Source organism: Corvus cornix, chromosome 7 (assembly GCF_000738735.6).
Source record: "Corvus cornix cornix isolate S_Up_H32 chromosome 7, ASM73873v5, whole genome shotgun sequence".
In the NCBI taxonomy this organism is placed as follows: Eukaryota; Metazoa; Chordata; class Aves; order Passeriformes; family Corvidae; genus Corvus; species Corvus cornix.
Window position 1 is genome coordinate 36,335,683 of NC_046337.1, and position 18,945 is coordinate 36,354,627.

An 18,945-nucleotide genomic window follows, 5' to 3' on the forward strand; every position below is an offset into this window, starting at 1 on the left:
TATTTAAAGATACAATCTGGGTAAGCCACTTCCTTCTTCTGGAAACACAGACACATGCTGAGACACAGCCATGATCCAAGCTACTGAAGGACTTGAGGGAGTCTGAGTTCTGGAGTTGGAACTTCCTGATGCATTCTTTGCTGGGAGAATTGGTTGCTTTTAAAGGAAATGAAAAAGAAAATGGTGTAACATCGGGAAGGGGAGTGCAGGGAAGAAAGGTAACTCATGTGCCTGCCATGGCTAAAAAAATTTAAACCAAAAAACAAAACAGCAAAACGGGCATATCTTGTACCTTCAAAATTATCCCCACTTCTTAATGATTATGGAAATAGGAAATTGGAGAAGAAAGGGAGAGGTTTATAATTTGTGACCAGGATCTTATTCAGTAGCATAGGTCAGGTTGAAAATATACAGCCAGTTATGTTCTAGCTCAGCAGGCAGTTGCAGGGGTGTTTTCTCAGACCATAAATTCAACACTGTCAAAGTCATTTTGGCAGGATTAATTTTAATTATCCAGTGGTAAATATCATCAGAGATTTACAGCCTGATCTCTGATATGCAAATCAAACTGAGCATCATATATCTCATGTAAACATAGGCAGTTGTTTAGCTTTGCAAACATATGCTCTACACTGAATGTTAAAGGCAAACATTGTTATTTATGCTTTGCGCTTGAGAAATTGTTTGCAGCAGTCAGAACAGTCAGAATTGGTTTTCTCCAGTTGATCCATTCTGTGCTCACTGAGCAGTTCTCCATTTTTCTCTGCTTTCTTTCACTAGTACAAAATATGTGGAATTAGGCCACCAAGAAATGCAATTGTGCTGTCCTGCAGCAGAGCCCAGGGTGAGGAAGTGTTTGTGGATTGGAGCCGTGTCTGGTTGCTGTTCCATGATCCATCACTCATTTGTTTTCCTTTTCCATTAACAGGGCAATTTTTGTCTACTCATGGAAATTTTTCCCATAATCAAATTTTATTTTAAAAATTTAAAACGTGTATTTACCTCAATCTTCAGTCATTTCTAGTGTCCATTGGTGCATTTGTTCAGGTGCCAATTTTAGAAGTAACTAATTGTGATTATTGTTAATTCTCCTGTACCTCCAGGATAGTGTCCTGTTACTGAGGTGTTAATAGATTCTTTTACTTATTTCCAAATATACAAAAAAAAATTGCTGACACCTTTTGCTTCTCTGCAACAAGACAGGACATTTTCACTTCTTTGCCCAAGTGTCAGATGTGTCTGACATTAATTACTAGTTTATATGAATAATTCCTTCTTTTGCTCCTAAGCCTCTATTAAAATTCTTATCTCCTGTTGTGACTTCTCTCCACTTGGTATCTGCTGCTTATAGTTTTGTTTCTTCTCATAAGAAGCATTTAATTTTGGAAAATTTAGGGTTAGTATTTAAAGAAATCAAGCAGGGATGGATTTTGTTTAATTAGAAGTCCCTCGTCAGCTACAGCTTTCCTTGGAGTGACACCATGGAATGACACCATGCAAATACTGCATGTGTTTTATTAGTACACATCTTGAGTGTGTGTACTGCAAGGCATGGTTAAGCTGATTTTAAACTGCAGTTATACTTTGGGGTGGAGTGGTTTATTCTCTAGTTTCACTAAATTGATAATTTAATGTTCCTGGAGTTGCCAAGTGGACTGGTCAAACTCTCTGCTTTGTATCATCAGATCCCAGGGTTTAGCCTGGCTTCTCCTGCCATCCTTGACATTCATACTCTGTTTCTTTTTCTTCCTTTTCCCTTTGGCGACGGACAGCTTTGAAATGCAATATTTACTCTCAGATTTGTAGGGTTTTTTCACCACACCAAATGCATCCGTATCAGGATCCTGTAAAATCTCCTCTGAAGGAACTCAGAGATTTTTCTTGTCTCAGAATGGAGCTATATTTTCACATTTTGAATCAGGATGAGTGTGCATAGCCAGTCCTTGTCCAAATACCCCATTTGAGGTTACACTTGTCTGACTGGCTGCTCAGTGGGACAGAAGCCACAAGCTCCTCTGGCCAGATCCCATGTTTAATTGATTCCAGTAAAAGTGGAGCTAATCTATTTTCAGAGAAGACAAATATCCTCCAGGAAATTAGAAGGCAGGTAGAAGAACTCAGAGGAAATGTGGAAGGACCATTTTTGGGTAGTTTGTAATGTCTCTCCTGACAGCACAGCAGGAAATGCTTGCCATTTTGATAAAGGAGAATTCCCTTTGGAATCCTCCAAGGAGCACTGCAGAGACAAGCTGCTATTAATCCTTCAAATCTAAGCCAGGCCTATGCCCAAGTCTCCAAATTTATAATTATGCTACAATTCCATAACACATTTTTCAGGATCAGGAAAGTCTAAAACCTAGTTGTTATAATTCCCAGAGAGCCAGTTGTAAAAAATCAATTTGAAAATGCGAATTATCAGGGAAAAAATTACATTCAAAGCAGAGCTATTCAGTTAAGGGGAAGATATGGCTAAATCTACAGAATCCTGGACAAGATGAAGCTTGAAGTACAAAACTTTACAGGACGTGTAGCTTGAACTCCATGTTGTAAACTTAAATGACATTGTGGATTTAGTAAGAGACAACATGCCTCAGTAATGAGAAATTGCAGGTCCCAAAGGCCAGAAGAATCTTAGCTGATTGCCATGGAATGCCTAAGCTGGGCAAGCCATACCATTATTTACATCTGGTGAAGGTAAACAAAGAGGTGAAGGGCTTTACTCGAGGCCATAGGGTGAGTTACTACTGAAGCCATCATTAAAACCCTGACTTTCCATTCCTTGGGGACGTCAACAATATGGCAAAATTAGTTTTCTTCAAATCTTCCTACTGGGTGAGAGGAACTAAAATCAGAATTGGATTTTCAGTAATAATATAGATCCATGAGAAATAGATGTATATGTGATTATTAATGACTCTGTAAAACATGACAGGAGTTGTGTGACGTCTGCTGAAATATTTGTTCTGGTGGCTGTTGGCTACTGGTCTAGATAAATCCATGTTCTCTCTGGCTTTTACTGGAACCATCTGTGGCAATTTAGCCTGTGCACAGGAAGCATATTTGAAGATCTTAGTAGTTAAAGTGATAATTTTTTTTTTTTTAATTCAGAATATTTTTCCGTTTTTTCCTAAAGCATTGAACACACAGAAATGTAAGTGCTTTGCTTTCTGATTTCTGCTGCTGGTCTTGAACTGCACAGCAGTTTTTGATTAATGGAGCGGGAAAAAATCAAGTTACTACTTTATTTTTTAAAAAACTGAGGCTGAAAACGGAGCTGCTTTCTAAAATGTCTGAGTTCTGCAGATATTTCTAGGTAGGCTTACCCGAACGCTACCAGAGTTAGCTACATAGTATTTCTTTTATGGAAAGATAGTGGAGAAAGTTGCACTTGATTTACATAAATGGGTGTCTCATTTTCTGATCTCAGAAGTTTCCTTGCTTCCATTATTTCAGCATTCAATATGGCTTGGAAAAAACATACTAGATGCAATTGTTAGTGGGTTTTTATGTTCTAGCTGTCCTCCTTTAGCCCAGCCTCCCTAAATTCTGTGTTGTTGGCTGAGAGGCTCCTGTTGGACAGCAGGAAGCTTTATTTGAGCTGGTAAGGAAATGTGCTCCTCTGAAGTTGAGCACCTTTGTGCTTGGTGTCCCTCCCTTGTCCAAACACCTCCTGGATTCCCTGGCAGGTGCTTCAGGAGCAGGAGGAATGAGGGAGGTAAAACTGAGGCTTCCTTCCACCAAATCCTAACCAGAGCAGCTGGCAGGTCTGCAAAGCTGAGTCCACTTGGACTGTGTGCACTGGAGGAGGCTCAGGCGCTGCTTTTTTCTCTCTTTGACAATGTGCAAGATGGATTCTTTGTCTTAATTTGCAACTGTGCAGGTCCTATAACCATGGCTTCTGCAAAATGTTAGTCAGATCTGGACAGGGTGTTTCCATTCTCCTGCGTTCCGAACTCAAATGCAGAGGATCAACACTGCAGGCATTCAGCACAATTTAAGTCAGAGTATAGTTTTCTACTCCATATCCAGGGTCATTATACAGTTGTTTTCTTTCTCCCTCACATCACATTGACTCATTACTGGCAGGCTTTTCTTTACCTAAGCTGTTTTCCTAGAAATACTGACTTACAGTATCTCCACCAAACCAAAAACGAATTGTACCAACAGAGCAATTCATAGCGCAGTGAAAACTGTCAGATATTATTACAGAACTCAGTGAAGACAACAGCTCATTAAAATGATGTATTTCCATCATCACACCCATATCCTGTCAGTACCAGTTAGAGCAAATGTTAGACACACAGTCTGTGATCCACATTCAAGTGGAGCACTGTCACCCAAAATCCCCGTGTGCTGCAGCACAGGTAATTGCAGGTTGTTTCCCTGCTTGTCTCCCAGTGAACTAAAATGAACACGAATACATCTTACTATTTATAAGCAACAATACTCTGACAGGCATAGCCACATATCCACCTGAATGTGAACTATTTTTAGCTGCTGATGTCTCCTGGTTTGGAATTAGATGAGTCGGTCATTTGATTTCAAAGTAAAAGTCTGCTGTAGTGGATGCCTTAATACATGTAAATTCCTCTTGGAATTTTTTCAGTTCTTGTCCTCTGGCTCCAGGCAGTCTTCAGATATGTGTGTGTCTGTGTCTGTCTGTGATGCTTTTGGGGTTTATTTTTCTTCCTTTTTATTGTTTTCTTTTAAGGGTTCAGATGTTACACAAGATCATTTTCTCTCTCAAGTGCTGGAACTCCAGTTGTGTATCCTGTTAGAGCAAACTCTATTCATCTTTGATTAGCCTCAACTGGAAAATGAAAACAAGTCACATCTTAGTCCTTTAACAATTAATTCTTACATTAAAAAAATGTGCCCTGGGTCTCTTATTGACACTGGAAGACACTGAATTGTGTTTGTACCTCCTTAAAATGTGGATAAATACTGTTTTCAGCCCAATAATGATTTCTTTTGTCTGTGGCAGCTTTCAAAAATTTGGGGCTTGTTTCTCTCCTCAGTCTTTACATTTCCCTAAGTGGTCAGACCTGATACAGGTAACACAGCTTCTTTGGTGCCCTGTGTGGGTTATACTTTGAGACACATCTCCAAATCCTCAAGCAGACTTAGAGCTATAAAGTCTGTTCCCACATGATCCAAGTGGTTAAGCCTGTGTATACAGCAGACACAACCACTCTGACACTTCCCGGGAAAATAAGGGGGGGTTTTGCCTTGATGGAGGCGAAGACCAGGATGACGCAAACAAAAACGTTGGCCATTTCCCTTCTGCACTTTGATATTTGTAGGTTTTCTGATGTGAATTGAGACACATCATCACACAAAAATCTTGTTGTAGGCTGACCGATATCTTTCCCAGCTAGGAATCAATTCACCATCTGCAAGACAATTTTTATGCATCTATTTACTGAACTCAGAGCCTGTAAAGGCATGTGTGTCTGTGGGAAACCTATTAAATATGTATTGGAATTACCCACTTGATGCAAACCCAATGAATTTCTTTATATTTTAGTGTCTCTTTCAAGCCTATTTCTGTCACCAACACAAATATTCTAGATAATGGAATCTTCATATGGAGGCTGCAATAAAATGTCAACGATATTTGTGAATTATTTAATACAGAGCAGACGGTCATGGAGTGTTTCGGTGCCATAAAGGGCACACGAGTTTGCTGCACGCTGGGAACATAGTTGGAGTCAGACTTGTATCCCTGCTCTGAAATTTGAATGAAAAAGTAAAAATACTGTGTGTGGTCTTCTGCAGTTACATTCTGCCCCTTAAAAAGTCCCTTCTTTAGGTTGGTTTTTTTTTAAATATCAGGTTTTGTTTCATAGTAATGCAGATCTTAGCTGATTTTGGAAGGTTAAGACTGAAATGAGGGTTTGGGGACACTGTGCAATACTAGGAGTGAAGTTAGCAGCTGGCACTGGCGGTTGATGAAAACCTAATTCTGAGTGTGTCGGACTTCTAAGTGATCCATATCAGGTTGTCAGTCATGGCTTGACAGTACTTTGATTGCATATTCAGCACCTTCAACAATTGCAAACTGAGCTTTGCTATGTGCAGCTGAAGATTTTAGTAGTGATTTGCAAAGGCCTCTCTTCTCCTGGAGAACAGTGGATACTCTTCTCATCCAATGACACTTACTTTGGGTGCACACTGGGATGAGACAGGTGTAATTACATTGATATAAAATCACACCGCTAACAGGGAAAGTTAGAACAAAAAGGAATGTAAACCAAACTGTTCACAGCTAGGAAAGGAGGAGACTAAATCACTATGCTTATATTTTGTGCATGTGTTTCAAGTGAATCTTTTCCTCCAGCTGCTGGTAAAGGGAAATCCAGCCCTTTTCCAGCTCTGTTTGGGGAGAGCGGGGGTGGTGCACAATCTAAAAATGGTGAGAAAGTAGTAGATCAAAGTGGTGGGAGGTATCCTTGGGAATTTAGCTTTTCCCATTCTGTGTTCAGTCACTGATCTGAACAAACATTCCCGCACCTGTAGCTTCAGTGGGTGGACCAGGCTCTTTATTCTTCACTCCAGCAGCTGCTTGTTAGAGAACCTGCAATGACACTGTTTTTGTTGTGGCTCTGTGTCTAGGAGCACAGCAAATCTATTATTCATATACCTTCCCAAGTTCACAAAGCCATTGAATAGTGCTGCATAACTCCTTAAAGCTGCCACCCACTCAAATCCATTTTATTTGGACAAATAAAGAAACTCTGCACTGAAGAAAACCAATTTGAAAGCACACTGAAATTCATTTTCCTCACTTTAATATTTAAGTGCTTATATTTATTGCATCTCAGCCTTGTTGTACTGTTTTCAAAAAGGATTTGTTTCTTTAATAGGTCTAAAGAAGTTTCAGTAAATTTAAAATGTGGAAGAAAATAAACTAACATCCGACAAGAGTCACAGTGCTTTTTATGCAGTGAATCTGCATGCTGCAGATTAAACCCATCCATTAATATTCTGTGTAACTCCATGCTAATTTACAGTACACAGGACTGGCCCAGGTTCTCATGGTTCCCTGCACTATTGCAACTGACTATTCCCTTTAAGAAAAAAGAAAAAAAAAATTGAAAAAAACCAAGGACTAAAGTTCCTGGTTTGCAATACAACAGTAATAAAAGTGGGGCCTCCAACTTTCACTTGTCATTGCATTTTTGACTTTGAGACTGTAGGTGTTTCTTTATCTGACTTCTTTGGTAAAGGCATTTTCTTTTCTATGTCAGAAAGCAGTAAGCCAGCTCCTGGTAGGGTCATTGGTGGTGTGGGGGTGGTTTTGGGGCCCAGTGCGTTTGTAGGTGATGCTCAGGGCAGACAGAGCTGGCAGAACTCCCTTTACGTGGGAGTTACCCATGCTGCTTGCAGGAGTCTTCCTGCATAAGGGTTGGGATTAAAGACATAGTAGAAATATATTAACAATAAATTAAAACTTACTAAATTAGTAAACAAAAAAAATTTAAAAGGTGGGGAAATTAAGTCATGATGTGCCAGTACTGCTTTCTCTATCCTCTATAGAATTTCATCACTATAAAGCTAGACCAGCAAGTGGATCCTAAGGTAAAATAATGGTGTACTTTTGGTTTGTTTTGGGGTTTTTTTGGAGCGCAGGGGGTTTGCTGGATTTGGGTTTGGTGGTTTTTTGGAGAGCTGAAAGCTGATTTGAGTTAGTTTTATGGTAACTGTGTAGATGTAGTTGAGATCTCTAGATTTATTCTGCTGGCCTCCTGTATAGTTCTTGTTTCAGTTTTTCCCTTTTGTTGGTAGTTTTCAAACAGTGGATTTTTTTTTTTTTTTAAAGAAAGACAAGAATTTTGGGCTAGAAAAAGTGCAGACCTGGGTCATCCATCGGGCAATTTAATGCAACTCCTGACAAACAGAAGCCTGAGAGCCACTTCCTGTTCTCATCATCAGCTGCTCCCTGACTCTGGTGGCTGCACAGAACAAAGTTCTCCCCCAGAACCTGCTCCACCCTAACCCTTCATTTAATTCACACAGAGTTGGATCATTCAAAGAGCCCCAAGGGTTGTTTGAAGATACGTTTGCACGGCCACAGTGTCACACGGGAAAATCCCATTACTTGGGCACCCAGCAGCTGTAGGACTCTCAGACTCTGCCTTGTCCAGGCAGTTTGGAAATCTCATCCTAAATATGTAAATTTGTAGAGAATATGATATGATGGAGCTTTATGGGATGAACTTGTAGGCTTTGGCGAGGTATTTTAGGGGTTAGTGTTACAGGAGTGGCATTTTTTAAAAGTGTGCTGTTATCCACTGTTACAGACTTAAACTCCTGTAGAAACCAATTATTTCTTACGTTGTCTGTGAGTTGTCAGAAGAAATAGATCAGATGAGTCTCACAGTAAAATGCTGGGACTCCAAAGAAAATGTGTGTTCCAGCATAACGTAGTAAGTTTACCTGGTCTTCTGCCATAAAGATACTTCATATTTTGTTTTTCATTGTCACGTTTGTTATTTTCTGTGTTACGTCTCACCAGTCAGTAGTTGTGCATGTAATGCCATATTCTTTATTTATTAACACGGTCGTGTAGAAGAGTGAAATAAATGATGACAAGGAAGAGAATGAAAGAAATAACAAAGAAGTTCTTCAGGGTGGTTGGAATGCACCATAAAGGGGATCTGAATGTGGAGTTTGGATGGCTCATCCTCTCCAGAATATTTTATTTGAACAGCAAAAGCCTAAAACTGTAAAATAACCTGTTTGAATAGTTCTCACATAAGCCTTAATGTATGGACACAAAAAGTTAAATCATTTGACAGTGATGCATCAAAGCACATGTGCTGTTGTCTTTCAGAAGCAAGGAGGGATTGACACATCTGCATTTACTTGTTCAGGGTTAGCCTGAAAAGGCAGTAATTTTACAGGTAAAGATTTTTGTAATTAAAAAAAAACCAAGACACAAATAATAAGATCATGGCAGCTTCATACGGAGTGTGGAACACGCCGTGAGCTCCATGCTGATGTCAGCTGATGGGGTAATTGAGGAGAACCCACTGTCACTGGGGAGAGGCTTTGCTTGTCCAGTGGCAGAGCTGCTGAGCAGCAAGCACACTCCTTGTCCTGCACTGTTTATTGTCTGCTTAAATGGGTTACAGCTATTTCATGATTCCTGAGCCTGCACTAATCTGATTAGCTCGTACCCCTGTGCCTGGAGGGGGGAGGAGATAATTGTTTCATAAAACAAGGCTCTGCTTTTCAATAAATGATTCCTGGTGCTCCTGTCTTCACCTGTCCAACAAAAAAATCCCCTGAGGAAACTTAATTTGCAGAAAGTGCTGAGCAAGGGTAAGAGTCAAAAAATAATCTAAGAATCCCCACTTACCTTTTTGAACCCGAGTGCCCCTTGCTCCTGGACTGAAGTTAGGAATTCTGAGATAGATGGCTCTGCTTTCCATGTGTTGCAAGGGAGACACAGGCATTTTGAAGGCAGAGAAGTTTGTGTCCTAGTTCCTGGCCAAAGGACTGAAGCAGCATTTTATTCAATAATAGAAATACAAGAGCTGACCCTGGAGGGGAACCACTTCAGATCCTGTCGCTCTGAGTGCTGGAAGCACCGGGCTGCACAAAGCTTTTCCTTTGGCTGATGGAATTTATGTTCTGCATGCAGATACACTTGATGGAAAAGTTAGAAGCCGTAGCCACAAACGGATGGTTTGATACGTGGGTGGTGATTTTCCTGAGGCAGAGGAAACCTGGATTTTGAAATATGGAATGTAGGGTGTGTGCTCCTGCATGGTGCTCAGAGTGGGTCCCAGTGTGGGTCCAGAGCCCACTGGTGTGTTACAGGTGTTCTGGGAATGCCCAGAACATTCCCATTAGTGTTAACAAATGTATCATTGCTGACTGGCTGCTGGGGTGAGAATTGCTAATTTACTCAGGATTACTTTGGATCATTCCCTGACATAACTCTTTTACACACGGTTACAAGCAAGACCTTGTAAACAGGGTCTGTTTCACCCAAACTGGTGAAAAAGGTACTTCAGATCTACATTTTGGATATAAAAGCCTAAATCTTCTTCTATTCCATGACTTTCAAAGTAATTTTTGTTGACCGAACTCTAACCTTGGGGAAGAGCAATCCTTGTCAAATGAAACATAACCCAAATTCGAAACATATGAAAATGCATCTCACTTCTGAAAAATTTGGATTGTAAGTTAACACTTCTCTTCAAACTAAAGTTGCTGAAATAAGTTATCAAAATTGATTTAGAGCCCAATTTCAGTGGAAAGTGAGCTTTTGCAACAGCTCTCACCATGAGCTGGAACATGCCCTGTGCTGCCAACAATCAGGTGTTGAACAGTGAGATTTTAAAGATATCTTGACAAGGTACAGCCAAGCCTACATAGTACAAGGGAATGAAGAATATATTACAATCTTACAAAAAGACCATAAACCATCTTACAAAAAGACCATAAACCATTCTTAAGTAGAGATTTTATGTCTTACTGTTTTCTCTTTCCTTTTAAAAAAAAATTAAAGCTTTACACCAAACCCCCTTTATCTGGAATCAGAAAATAATACAAACAATAATACTTCTCATGGAACACTTCATTTGTTCAAACAAATGTAAGACATTAAGAGGCTAAATCTTCAATAATGAGCAGATTCATTATTCATGTTTCAAGCCAATAAAAAAGGAGACAGATTATTGGCAAAGTTTTCACGCCTTCTAATGAAAGCCTAAGTAGAATATTATTAATTCAGTAACTTCAGCTTTTCGCTTACAAAAACATAAAAAGCTATTGTCAATCATATTTAGTATTCTCAATGTTTATCAAAACAGATCCTGAGTTTGAGTAGTTTTGGAATCAATCAAGCACCAAAAGGTAATTGATTATATTTCTTTTTTGTCTGTTTGTGCTAGAGAGTTCTAACCAGCCATGGCACCAGGGAGAGTCTTTGTTTTGTAAAGCCCACCCTACCACTATCTCTGTGCATTTGATACAGAAACATGGTAAAAAATAAGATTGTTATTATTTCCCAGGCTGGCATCAGGCAGCCAGGTCAGTGTCCAACACCACAGCCACGAGTGATGGTCTCAAAACTTTGGGCTTTTTTCTCTGACAGTATTTTTTAACTCAGTGCCGCATCTTTGTAGTCAGTAGATCAGTGTCTGCCTGGTAGTGGGAGTTTCCACGGGCTCAATAAACACACAGCTTCTGCTTAAATACACACAGTAGAGCTCTGCCAGAAAAATAAATAGTGTTATAATTGGCTACTTTTCCAGTAATACATACTGTGTTACATAAATTATCAGGAATTGAGTCAAATAAGCACTCTAATCCCAAAGGTAAGGCATGAAGTTTTGCAGCCTTTCTCCTGCATTCACAGAACTCTCTTTCAAGTACTGTGCTTATTTGGCTGTTATCTAATTTCACTGCAGAATAGAAATCTGACTGGAGCATTGCTTTCTGCTGGTTAATTATAAATTTATTAAGGGAATTTTGCCAAATGTCCCTCACTATTAGACCTCACTGAATCTGAAGTTCAAGCTATCAGACTTCATTTAATGTAATGCATTGCCCTCTTTCTCTGTTCTGTGTGTGCTTTTTTGTATTTTTTTGTTCTCAGGTACGTTCAATTTTCCCTTTCTGTGTATTATTTGCCAAAGAGGCTCTTTCAAGTTATAGAAATGGGACGAAGTAATTTTTAGAACAGCAAAATACGTAAGGAGGCAAGGTCCCTGGAGATGAAATGAATTTCCAACACAATAAAATAGCTTTCCTGTCCCGTTTGGGTGTTGCTGTTGACAGAGTATCTTGTTAACAGCGCACGAATGCCTCAGGAGTAGGAGGGTGTGGAGGGGGCATCACAGAATGGGAGCATGTGGAGAGGGAAGGGAAGGATGAGACAAGTTTATGGCCACACTGAGGTGCTTTGTGCCACCTCCGTGCTCTGGCAAGGCTTTAACACTCCTGAGGTGCTCTCAAGAGTGAACCCCACAGTGCGTGGGGCTGGGCTGGGCTGGGCTGGGAGCACTCGGTGTGCTCACACCTCATCAAACAAGACCCACATTTAAGGACTGTCATGCCCAGGCACTGCCTTTCAGTCTTCTCTTAGAGCTTTGCTAAAAGTGGGGCTTGCAATATGTGTGAGACAAATTTGGAGCAGACTGGGGGGGGTACCTGGAGGTGTAGGTGCATCCTGTGTGAGCACAAAGCTCAGGGTGTTCCTTACACCAGCAGGGCCAGGAGAGGGTTGGGACTGCAGTTGCCTCTTGCAGCAGGTGGAATCTCTTTGCCTGCTAAATCCTGGTGGCTTTTATTGCTGTTTTCAGCAGGAGCTGAGGCAGGGCTGCTGAGGGTTGTGTTGAGTCTTTACAAACTGGTGTTAAAGGAAAGCTGCCGTGCTCAGTTTGGCTGCCATAAAGGGAGGGGGAAAGAGCCTTGCTTGATCTCAGAGAGGAAATGTGCACTCAAAAATAAACTGCTGCAGCCTTTCAAAACTTACCAAGCAAGACAAAAATGTAACTGCTGACGTTGACTTATGTCCTGTCAGTGGAAGGACACAATTTGATCCTATTCAGAACCTCTGTGTTTTAACAGTACAATTGTTTTCAAGGAGGTCTGAGAAAAGGATGTTACAGGATTTTATAGCAGACTTACAAACGTGCCGAGTCAGATGAGTAATGTTTGTTTATATACCTAGAAAACACTAATAAAACATTTATATCATTGGGGTTCTTTCTTCCTTGGCTCAGCCTTCCTAGTTGGGAAGCTTTTGCTTTGCTTTTGGCAGAAGGAGGAAGACAAGGACAGAGGAAGGGGAAAAATCGCCCCCTTGCACTTACCAGTTAAATCCATCCCTCTTCAGAGATCAGTTTCCTTTTACATGCTCAATTTAGTGTGCACCAGAGCAAAGTGTGAGCTGTCAGGCTCCTGTGGTGATAGACCTGGATCTAATCCTGCTCCTCCTGACATCAGTGGCACAGCTTGTGCTGCTTCCAGCAGGAGTGGGACATGCTCACGGTGCATGGGCGGTTCAGCCCTTCGTGCCCAAGCTCAAAGCAGCCCCTGATGGGAGTGATGACAGCAGGGTTTAATACTTAATCCTGCTTCTGCTCAGAGTGAACTTAAAAAGTGTAAAAATTAAAATTATCTGACACCAGATTTCACCAGATTGAGTAACTCATGAGTAGCTCTGCAGATTGATCCAGAGAAACCCTGACTTGGAACTTTGTTTAAATCAGGGGATTGCTCCTTGTTTTGCAGAGCACTCAGATTGCAGAGATTAAAATGTTCCACAGGTGTTAAATATGAAGATAAATTACACAGAAAAGGATTAAATTTGTATTTTCTTTCTAAATGTTTCTAAATACTGGAGGAGAAATGTTTGCATTGTCACAGAAACTGCAGTAACATCTCCTTTAGCACTGTTTTTTTCCAAGTGTCAAACACTGGTTTGAAAGAGGGCACAATGAATGTTCACAATTGGAAGAGAGCTCCATTTTATTGAAGATAAGTAATAATTGAACAAAGTGTTTCATATTGACAGCATCATACTGTCATGTATCTTTTCAGAGACAAATGTACTTTACAGAGTAAGTGTCCTCACATGTCAATGTCTCAGAAAATGTGTTACATTTAGTGAAATAATGGGTCAAAAAAAAATCACTGTCATAAATGATGGCAGGCACATTTTTACTGAAATACGGGTGGTTTTACATTCTTGACATGAATAATTGGATGTGTCATATGTGAAGCTACCTAGAAATAAAATAGAGGTCATAAAATGTAAAGACATGATAGGATGCATTTATAACAGCATAAACCAAGCTGGCATTTTAATGTCTTAAGCCAGCCCATTTGCTATCCTTGGCCATTGATCTTGGCTGGGAAAGTCGTATGCCGAATTTAAACCCATTTTGGAGGTAGAGCCTTATGATGAGAAAGTGATAGAATTTGGTTTTGTTAAAAAGATTCTCCTTTTCACTGTTACAATTACAGCCCAGTAAGAGCACTGGAGGCTGGTTGTGGTGTGTCCTTACAAATCTTCCTCAGAAATGCTGTGTCCACCTTCACAGCAGGTCACTTTCTGGTGTAACTTACCCTGAAAATTGTGATTGCAGGTCACACAGGAGAATGATTCTCAATAGACATGAGAGAGAGTTTAGTTTAGTGTTCCCTCCATGGGATGATTTGAGAGAGCAGTTTTTGGGAAAGATAGTACAGTTTGGGAGTGTCTGTGCATTTAATGAATTCCTCTGAAGGCATGGAAAAGGGTGGTTGGGAGAGGCATGGACTCCTCTCATTAATTTTGATTGGCTCTATAGGTAGTTTTAATTACCATGCTTGAACTGAGATTCAATATGGCACAGAAATAAAATAACTAATTACAACTACCTAAGTACTCACTGAAATGGTGTCACCCTCCTGCCCCAATTTTTCCAACTAGAGCTGACATAGAACCCACATGCTTAAAAAAAAAAAATTACAAGAAAGGGGGCAAAACCATCCTGATTTCATAGGATTGCCAGCATGCATGCATGGGGTGGTTTTTTGAAACACTTAAGTAGCAGAAGAATTGGCCACATGTCACATCTGCCTCATGGCTATGGTTTGCTGCGTGTCTGGAAGTGAGGGCAGGCTGGGCACTGCTCTGCTCTTCCTGAGTTTTACTGGGAAAGTATGCAGGGAAAGAGGAATCTACCCACTACCTGTATTTCCTTTTAATTTCTGCACAGTCAATGGAATATCTGACTGGTGCATTTTTTGGCTGCTGTTTTAAATTAGTGCAGAGCCTGGGAATATTCATGGATGTCTTATGTAAGTGGAAATGTTTCATATCTTCTGTTTTCAATGCAGTTTTACTGAAAGCCCTTTGGAATTTGAATGAGCCATTCCAGAATGTGGTTTTCAAAAAAGAAGTCTCTAAAAATAAAATCTTTCCAATCTGTTAAGATAATGATATCAATATTGGTATGGCTAATTGAGCCACCATTCCTGGAATAGGTGTGCTTCTGGATAAGTATCTGTCCATGTTTGTTTGAAACTCTTAGGAAACATCCAAACCTGGTGCAGTAGAATGAAGGCTGACTGATTGATGGACATCATTACCTCACCTGAATTTAAGGGAGAGGAATTGATTCTGCAGAGAAAAAGAGAACACTGAGGATAATTAGTCCTGTACTAACACAGGGAAAGGATGAGGGTTGGACTGGTGTCTTGAGTGAGGTTTAGAATCCAATCTGCAAAATACTGACCTACTGAGCAGCATTTCTCCTGTGGCATCATTTACTGAGAGCCTCTTGAGGCATCAAGAGTTGTGCAAGTGTCTAACCTGCTGTTCATACATGATCCCCTCTGTCTTTGGAACGAGGGTACTCAGAGGTTGTGAGCCTTATAGCCATGAGGCTCTGTGTTCGCAGTGAGAAAAACCCTCAGACAGTGAATGCAGCTACAGATTTATTCTAATGTAGATAAACTTGTACCAAGGGTAGAAACATGAGCTTCCATGAAAAAACAGGGTGATACTCTACCCTTCATATCAACTTATTTTTTTGTGGAAAAAGAACATCTAGATAAATAGTTGCCTTTTCCAAAGAGAAGATAGCTGGTACAAGACAATCTTGCTGAAATTATGTCTCAGCTGGAAGGAAACATGAGTTTATTTTATGTAGCATGGGGGGAAGGTTCTCAGCAATATTCAGTCAGTCAGTTACCAGAGTGGTAAATGAGATCTCAAGAGCCAGAGCTCATCAGTGTGCAGTGATAGGGAAGTGGGAAGGAGAGAGGCTGCATCAGGGCTGGGTGTTTGTGTTCCTGATGGAAAAGTGCAAATCATTTCCTTCCCTTCTGCTGCTGTCATGGTCCATCACTTTAGTCCATTTTCACCTTGCTAAGGGATGCTGAATGGGCCTTCCTGCTTTGGCACCTAATTAATCTCTCACAAGCCTATTCTTGCAGCCTGGCTGCCTGAGATGGTCCAGATCTTTCATCAGTGCCTGACAAACAAAATACCTTTTTTTTTCCTTTACCTTCCTTCCTTTTCCTGTGTTCTTTCACCCCAGCCCCGGTCAAGCAGGTTGAAGACATTGTTCTCCCCCAGCCTTTGAAGAGGGCATAGGCACACCCTGTTATTACAGGAAAATATCCCCTTTCTTCCAATGGAACCACTCTCACACTGTGGTATGGAAAGCTGTCTGTGTTTCCAAAATGCTGAGTGCCCACCAAAAAATGCAGCAGGATTTTGCTTGTCAGAAACTGTTCAGCAGCTCAGAGCCTCTACAGTGGAACAGGCAAACAGGAAATCATTGGGCACTGTTAAAAAATGGCATACCTAGGCACACATAAAAGTGTAATATCTGAGATGGAACAGGCATATTTTGTGGTGTAAAACATTGCCATGAGACTGTGAGACAAAAGAATTATGTTATTGAAGTTATTTTACTGTCGTATATCAAGTGATCGTGAATATCAGATACCTTGTGCACCAAGTTCCAACAGCCAAACACTTTATGTCTAGTTTAAAATGAGTCCTCGTGATAAAATAACACATGTAGGCTACATAACAGATAACACTGGGTGGTATAATGTATTACTTATAATAGAAAAACATAGATTCTGTAAAATGATGCCAGTGGAATCTAATATTTCTTTGAAATCTATTTCCTGGATAATATTTCTGCTCAGAAGCTGCTTATCTCCCTTCTGCTCTCCCTTTGTGGGGACAGGTGTGGTGTTCAGCACAGGATATCATTCCAGTCTGGGAAATGGAGAGGCACTAAAACAGATCTGAGGAGTGCCTGTGTTAGATCCATGCTCAAGGGAGTGTCCATCCAAACTTGCAGCTCTCCTGGCCTGCACCTCACTGCAGACACTGCTCTCCTGTGCTGGTGATAAAGAACCTGCAAGAGCTCTGAGAGTCTTCTGGGGACATATAGGCAGGGAAAAAAAAAGGAAGAAAAATCACATCTTTAATTCCCCCCTGCTGACAGCTTCCTTAATAAATATTGTAAGAAATTTCTCTGTTAAGAGCCACCCAGTAATCTAATTTGCAAGCCCCAGTGATATATTCAGCAGCCAGCTCAGGGGAGGTGTGTTTCTACTGTCAGAATCACATGAGCAAGGAATAAAATTCTAAGCTGTCACTGAAAGCTGCAGTAATTTATGATGAGTTGTTGGCTTTTACTTTTTCATACTATTTTTGACTCAGCTGAACAAAGAGGATAGAACTGCTACTGAGTTTACATTGATTAGTTTTTTCCACAGTATGCTCCCCTATCTGTGTGTTTGCACAGGATATAACAATACAAATACTGCACATTTACGTTTTACGTATATCTAAAGAAATCATGGAGTGATACCCTTGAGTAATAATGAGCGATGGATCCTGGATCATTTCAATTGTCCCCCCTATTGACATGCTCCTGAAGGAGTTAAGCCTTTGCCAGTCTGCTGAGTTTAAGTAATCCCAGATTTGTCTGTCACCTTCTGTGTTGTCTGGATGGGGCATCCTTGGGCTCTTCCTTCTCCTCGGTAAGGAACATTCTGCTCTGGTATGTACATAGAAGGCAAAGCAAAACCCAAAAAGCTTCCACGAGATTACAGCTGTACAGCCACGGTCAGGCTGTTTGGTGAGAGAACTGATTCTCCACAGCAGTGTCATCGTGGTTGTGTCCAGTTTCCTACAATGGGAAAAGCTTCCTGTCTTGAGGTCCATCTACATCAGGTCCGTCCCCTCAGCTGAGAAGGACCAATAGTGTTGTCTTAGAAATTAACTCATTCAAAGAAAACAAAGCAACGAGGTGAGAAAGCCAACCCAGAAGCTCTCCAGTGGTACTCCACAGCTGCTCATCTGGGAGAAGGTGTAGTGGCTGGCTGTCCTCAGCCTTGAAAGAACTTTCAGAACCACTTCACAGGTAATTCCATCTGAGCTGTTGTCACTTCATGGATGAACACCTCGACTGTTGGGGTGAACCTCTGTTCCCTCACCTCTGCTTTAAGAATTTGGAGCTTACAATGGCCAGTGCTATGGTTCATCCATAGCCAGAGACCTCTCCTTCAGTGAAGAGGGTTTTAGGTGTCCACAGGGACAAGACTTCACCCTCAGTGAAGAGCTCCCAGGCATCACTTGCTTTCTCTGAGCCTTTTCACGGACCTTGAGAGGAAAACCAGGTTGCCAGCACTCACTGGCTTTCTTCAGGGTGCACGTGGGCATGGTCCAATAGATCTCTCAGACCCTTTGAAAAGAAGGAATTTGATATCCTTAAAAAGGAAATGGTATCCTACCTTTTCATCCACGTTCCCTTTTAGTTCTGCATCAACAAGGTTTTTGAGGATGCACCCAGGGAACACAAAGTGGTGCTTTCATTGTTGCTGCTTAGGATTCAGTCTTTTAAAACTCACCTCTCATTTCTTTGTACCTTCCTGCTCCAGCTTTCGTTACTGGGAAGTGAACAGCAATGGGTTGGGTTTTGTAACTGTCTCCTTGGTTCAGTGCTTGCATGAGGAATCACTGTCAATGTTCATTTTTCTAGAGAGTAGCTGGGGAGATGCATGAGAAGTGTTCTTCATTTACCCTAAAGTTGTGTGTTGTTCATACTGCCCTGCGTGACGGGTGCTGCATTCCTGTTCTCTTCTGCAGTGAGAGGTGCAGATACACCCTGCGTGGGCACAAGGAGTCAGTCAACAGCATCGAGTTCCTGCCCTTCTCCAGCACCGCGCTCACCAGCTCTGCTGACAAGACCTTGTCTCTCTGGGATGTCAGAATGGTAAGCAGGCTTTGCCTTGGTCTTCCTTGAATTCAAGCAAATAGTGATGTATGTGACATGAGGAAGATGAGACCCAGTGTGAAATCGAAACAGAAAGTAAGGGTGATGTGGCAGTAAAATATTCACTAACACAGTTGTTACCTTCTGACCAAAAATGACACCATATACCACTTCCTCCAGAAGGGATCTT

The 18,945-nt window shown here is 41.0% G+C and overlaps 1 protein-coding gene across 3 annotated transcripts in view; it reads left to right on the plus strand.

The window, feature by feature from the left end:
* Positions 1–18,945, plus strand: part of SPAG16 (sperm associated antigen 16) — a 359,563-nt gene that overhangs the window by 192,903 nt on the left and 147,715 nt on the right. For 2 of the 3 annotated variants that reach the window (XM_019291011.2, XM_010407852.2), the window contains exon 13: positions 18,629–18,755. The exons of the other annotated variant lie outside the window; for it this stretch is intronic. In XM_019291011.2, coding sequence (XP_019146556.1) covers positions 18,629–18,755 — 127 coding nt within the window. The remainder of the gene's footprint in view (positions 1–18,628; positions 18,756–18,945) is intronic. 3 annotated transcript variants of the gene reach the window in all.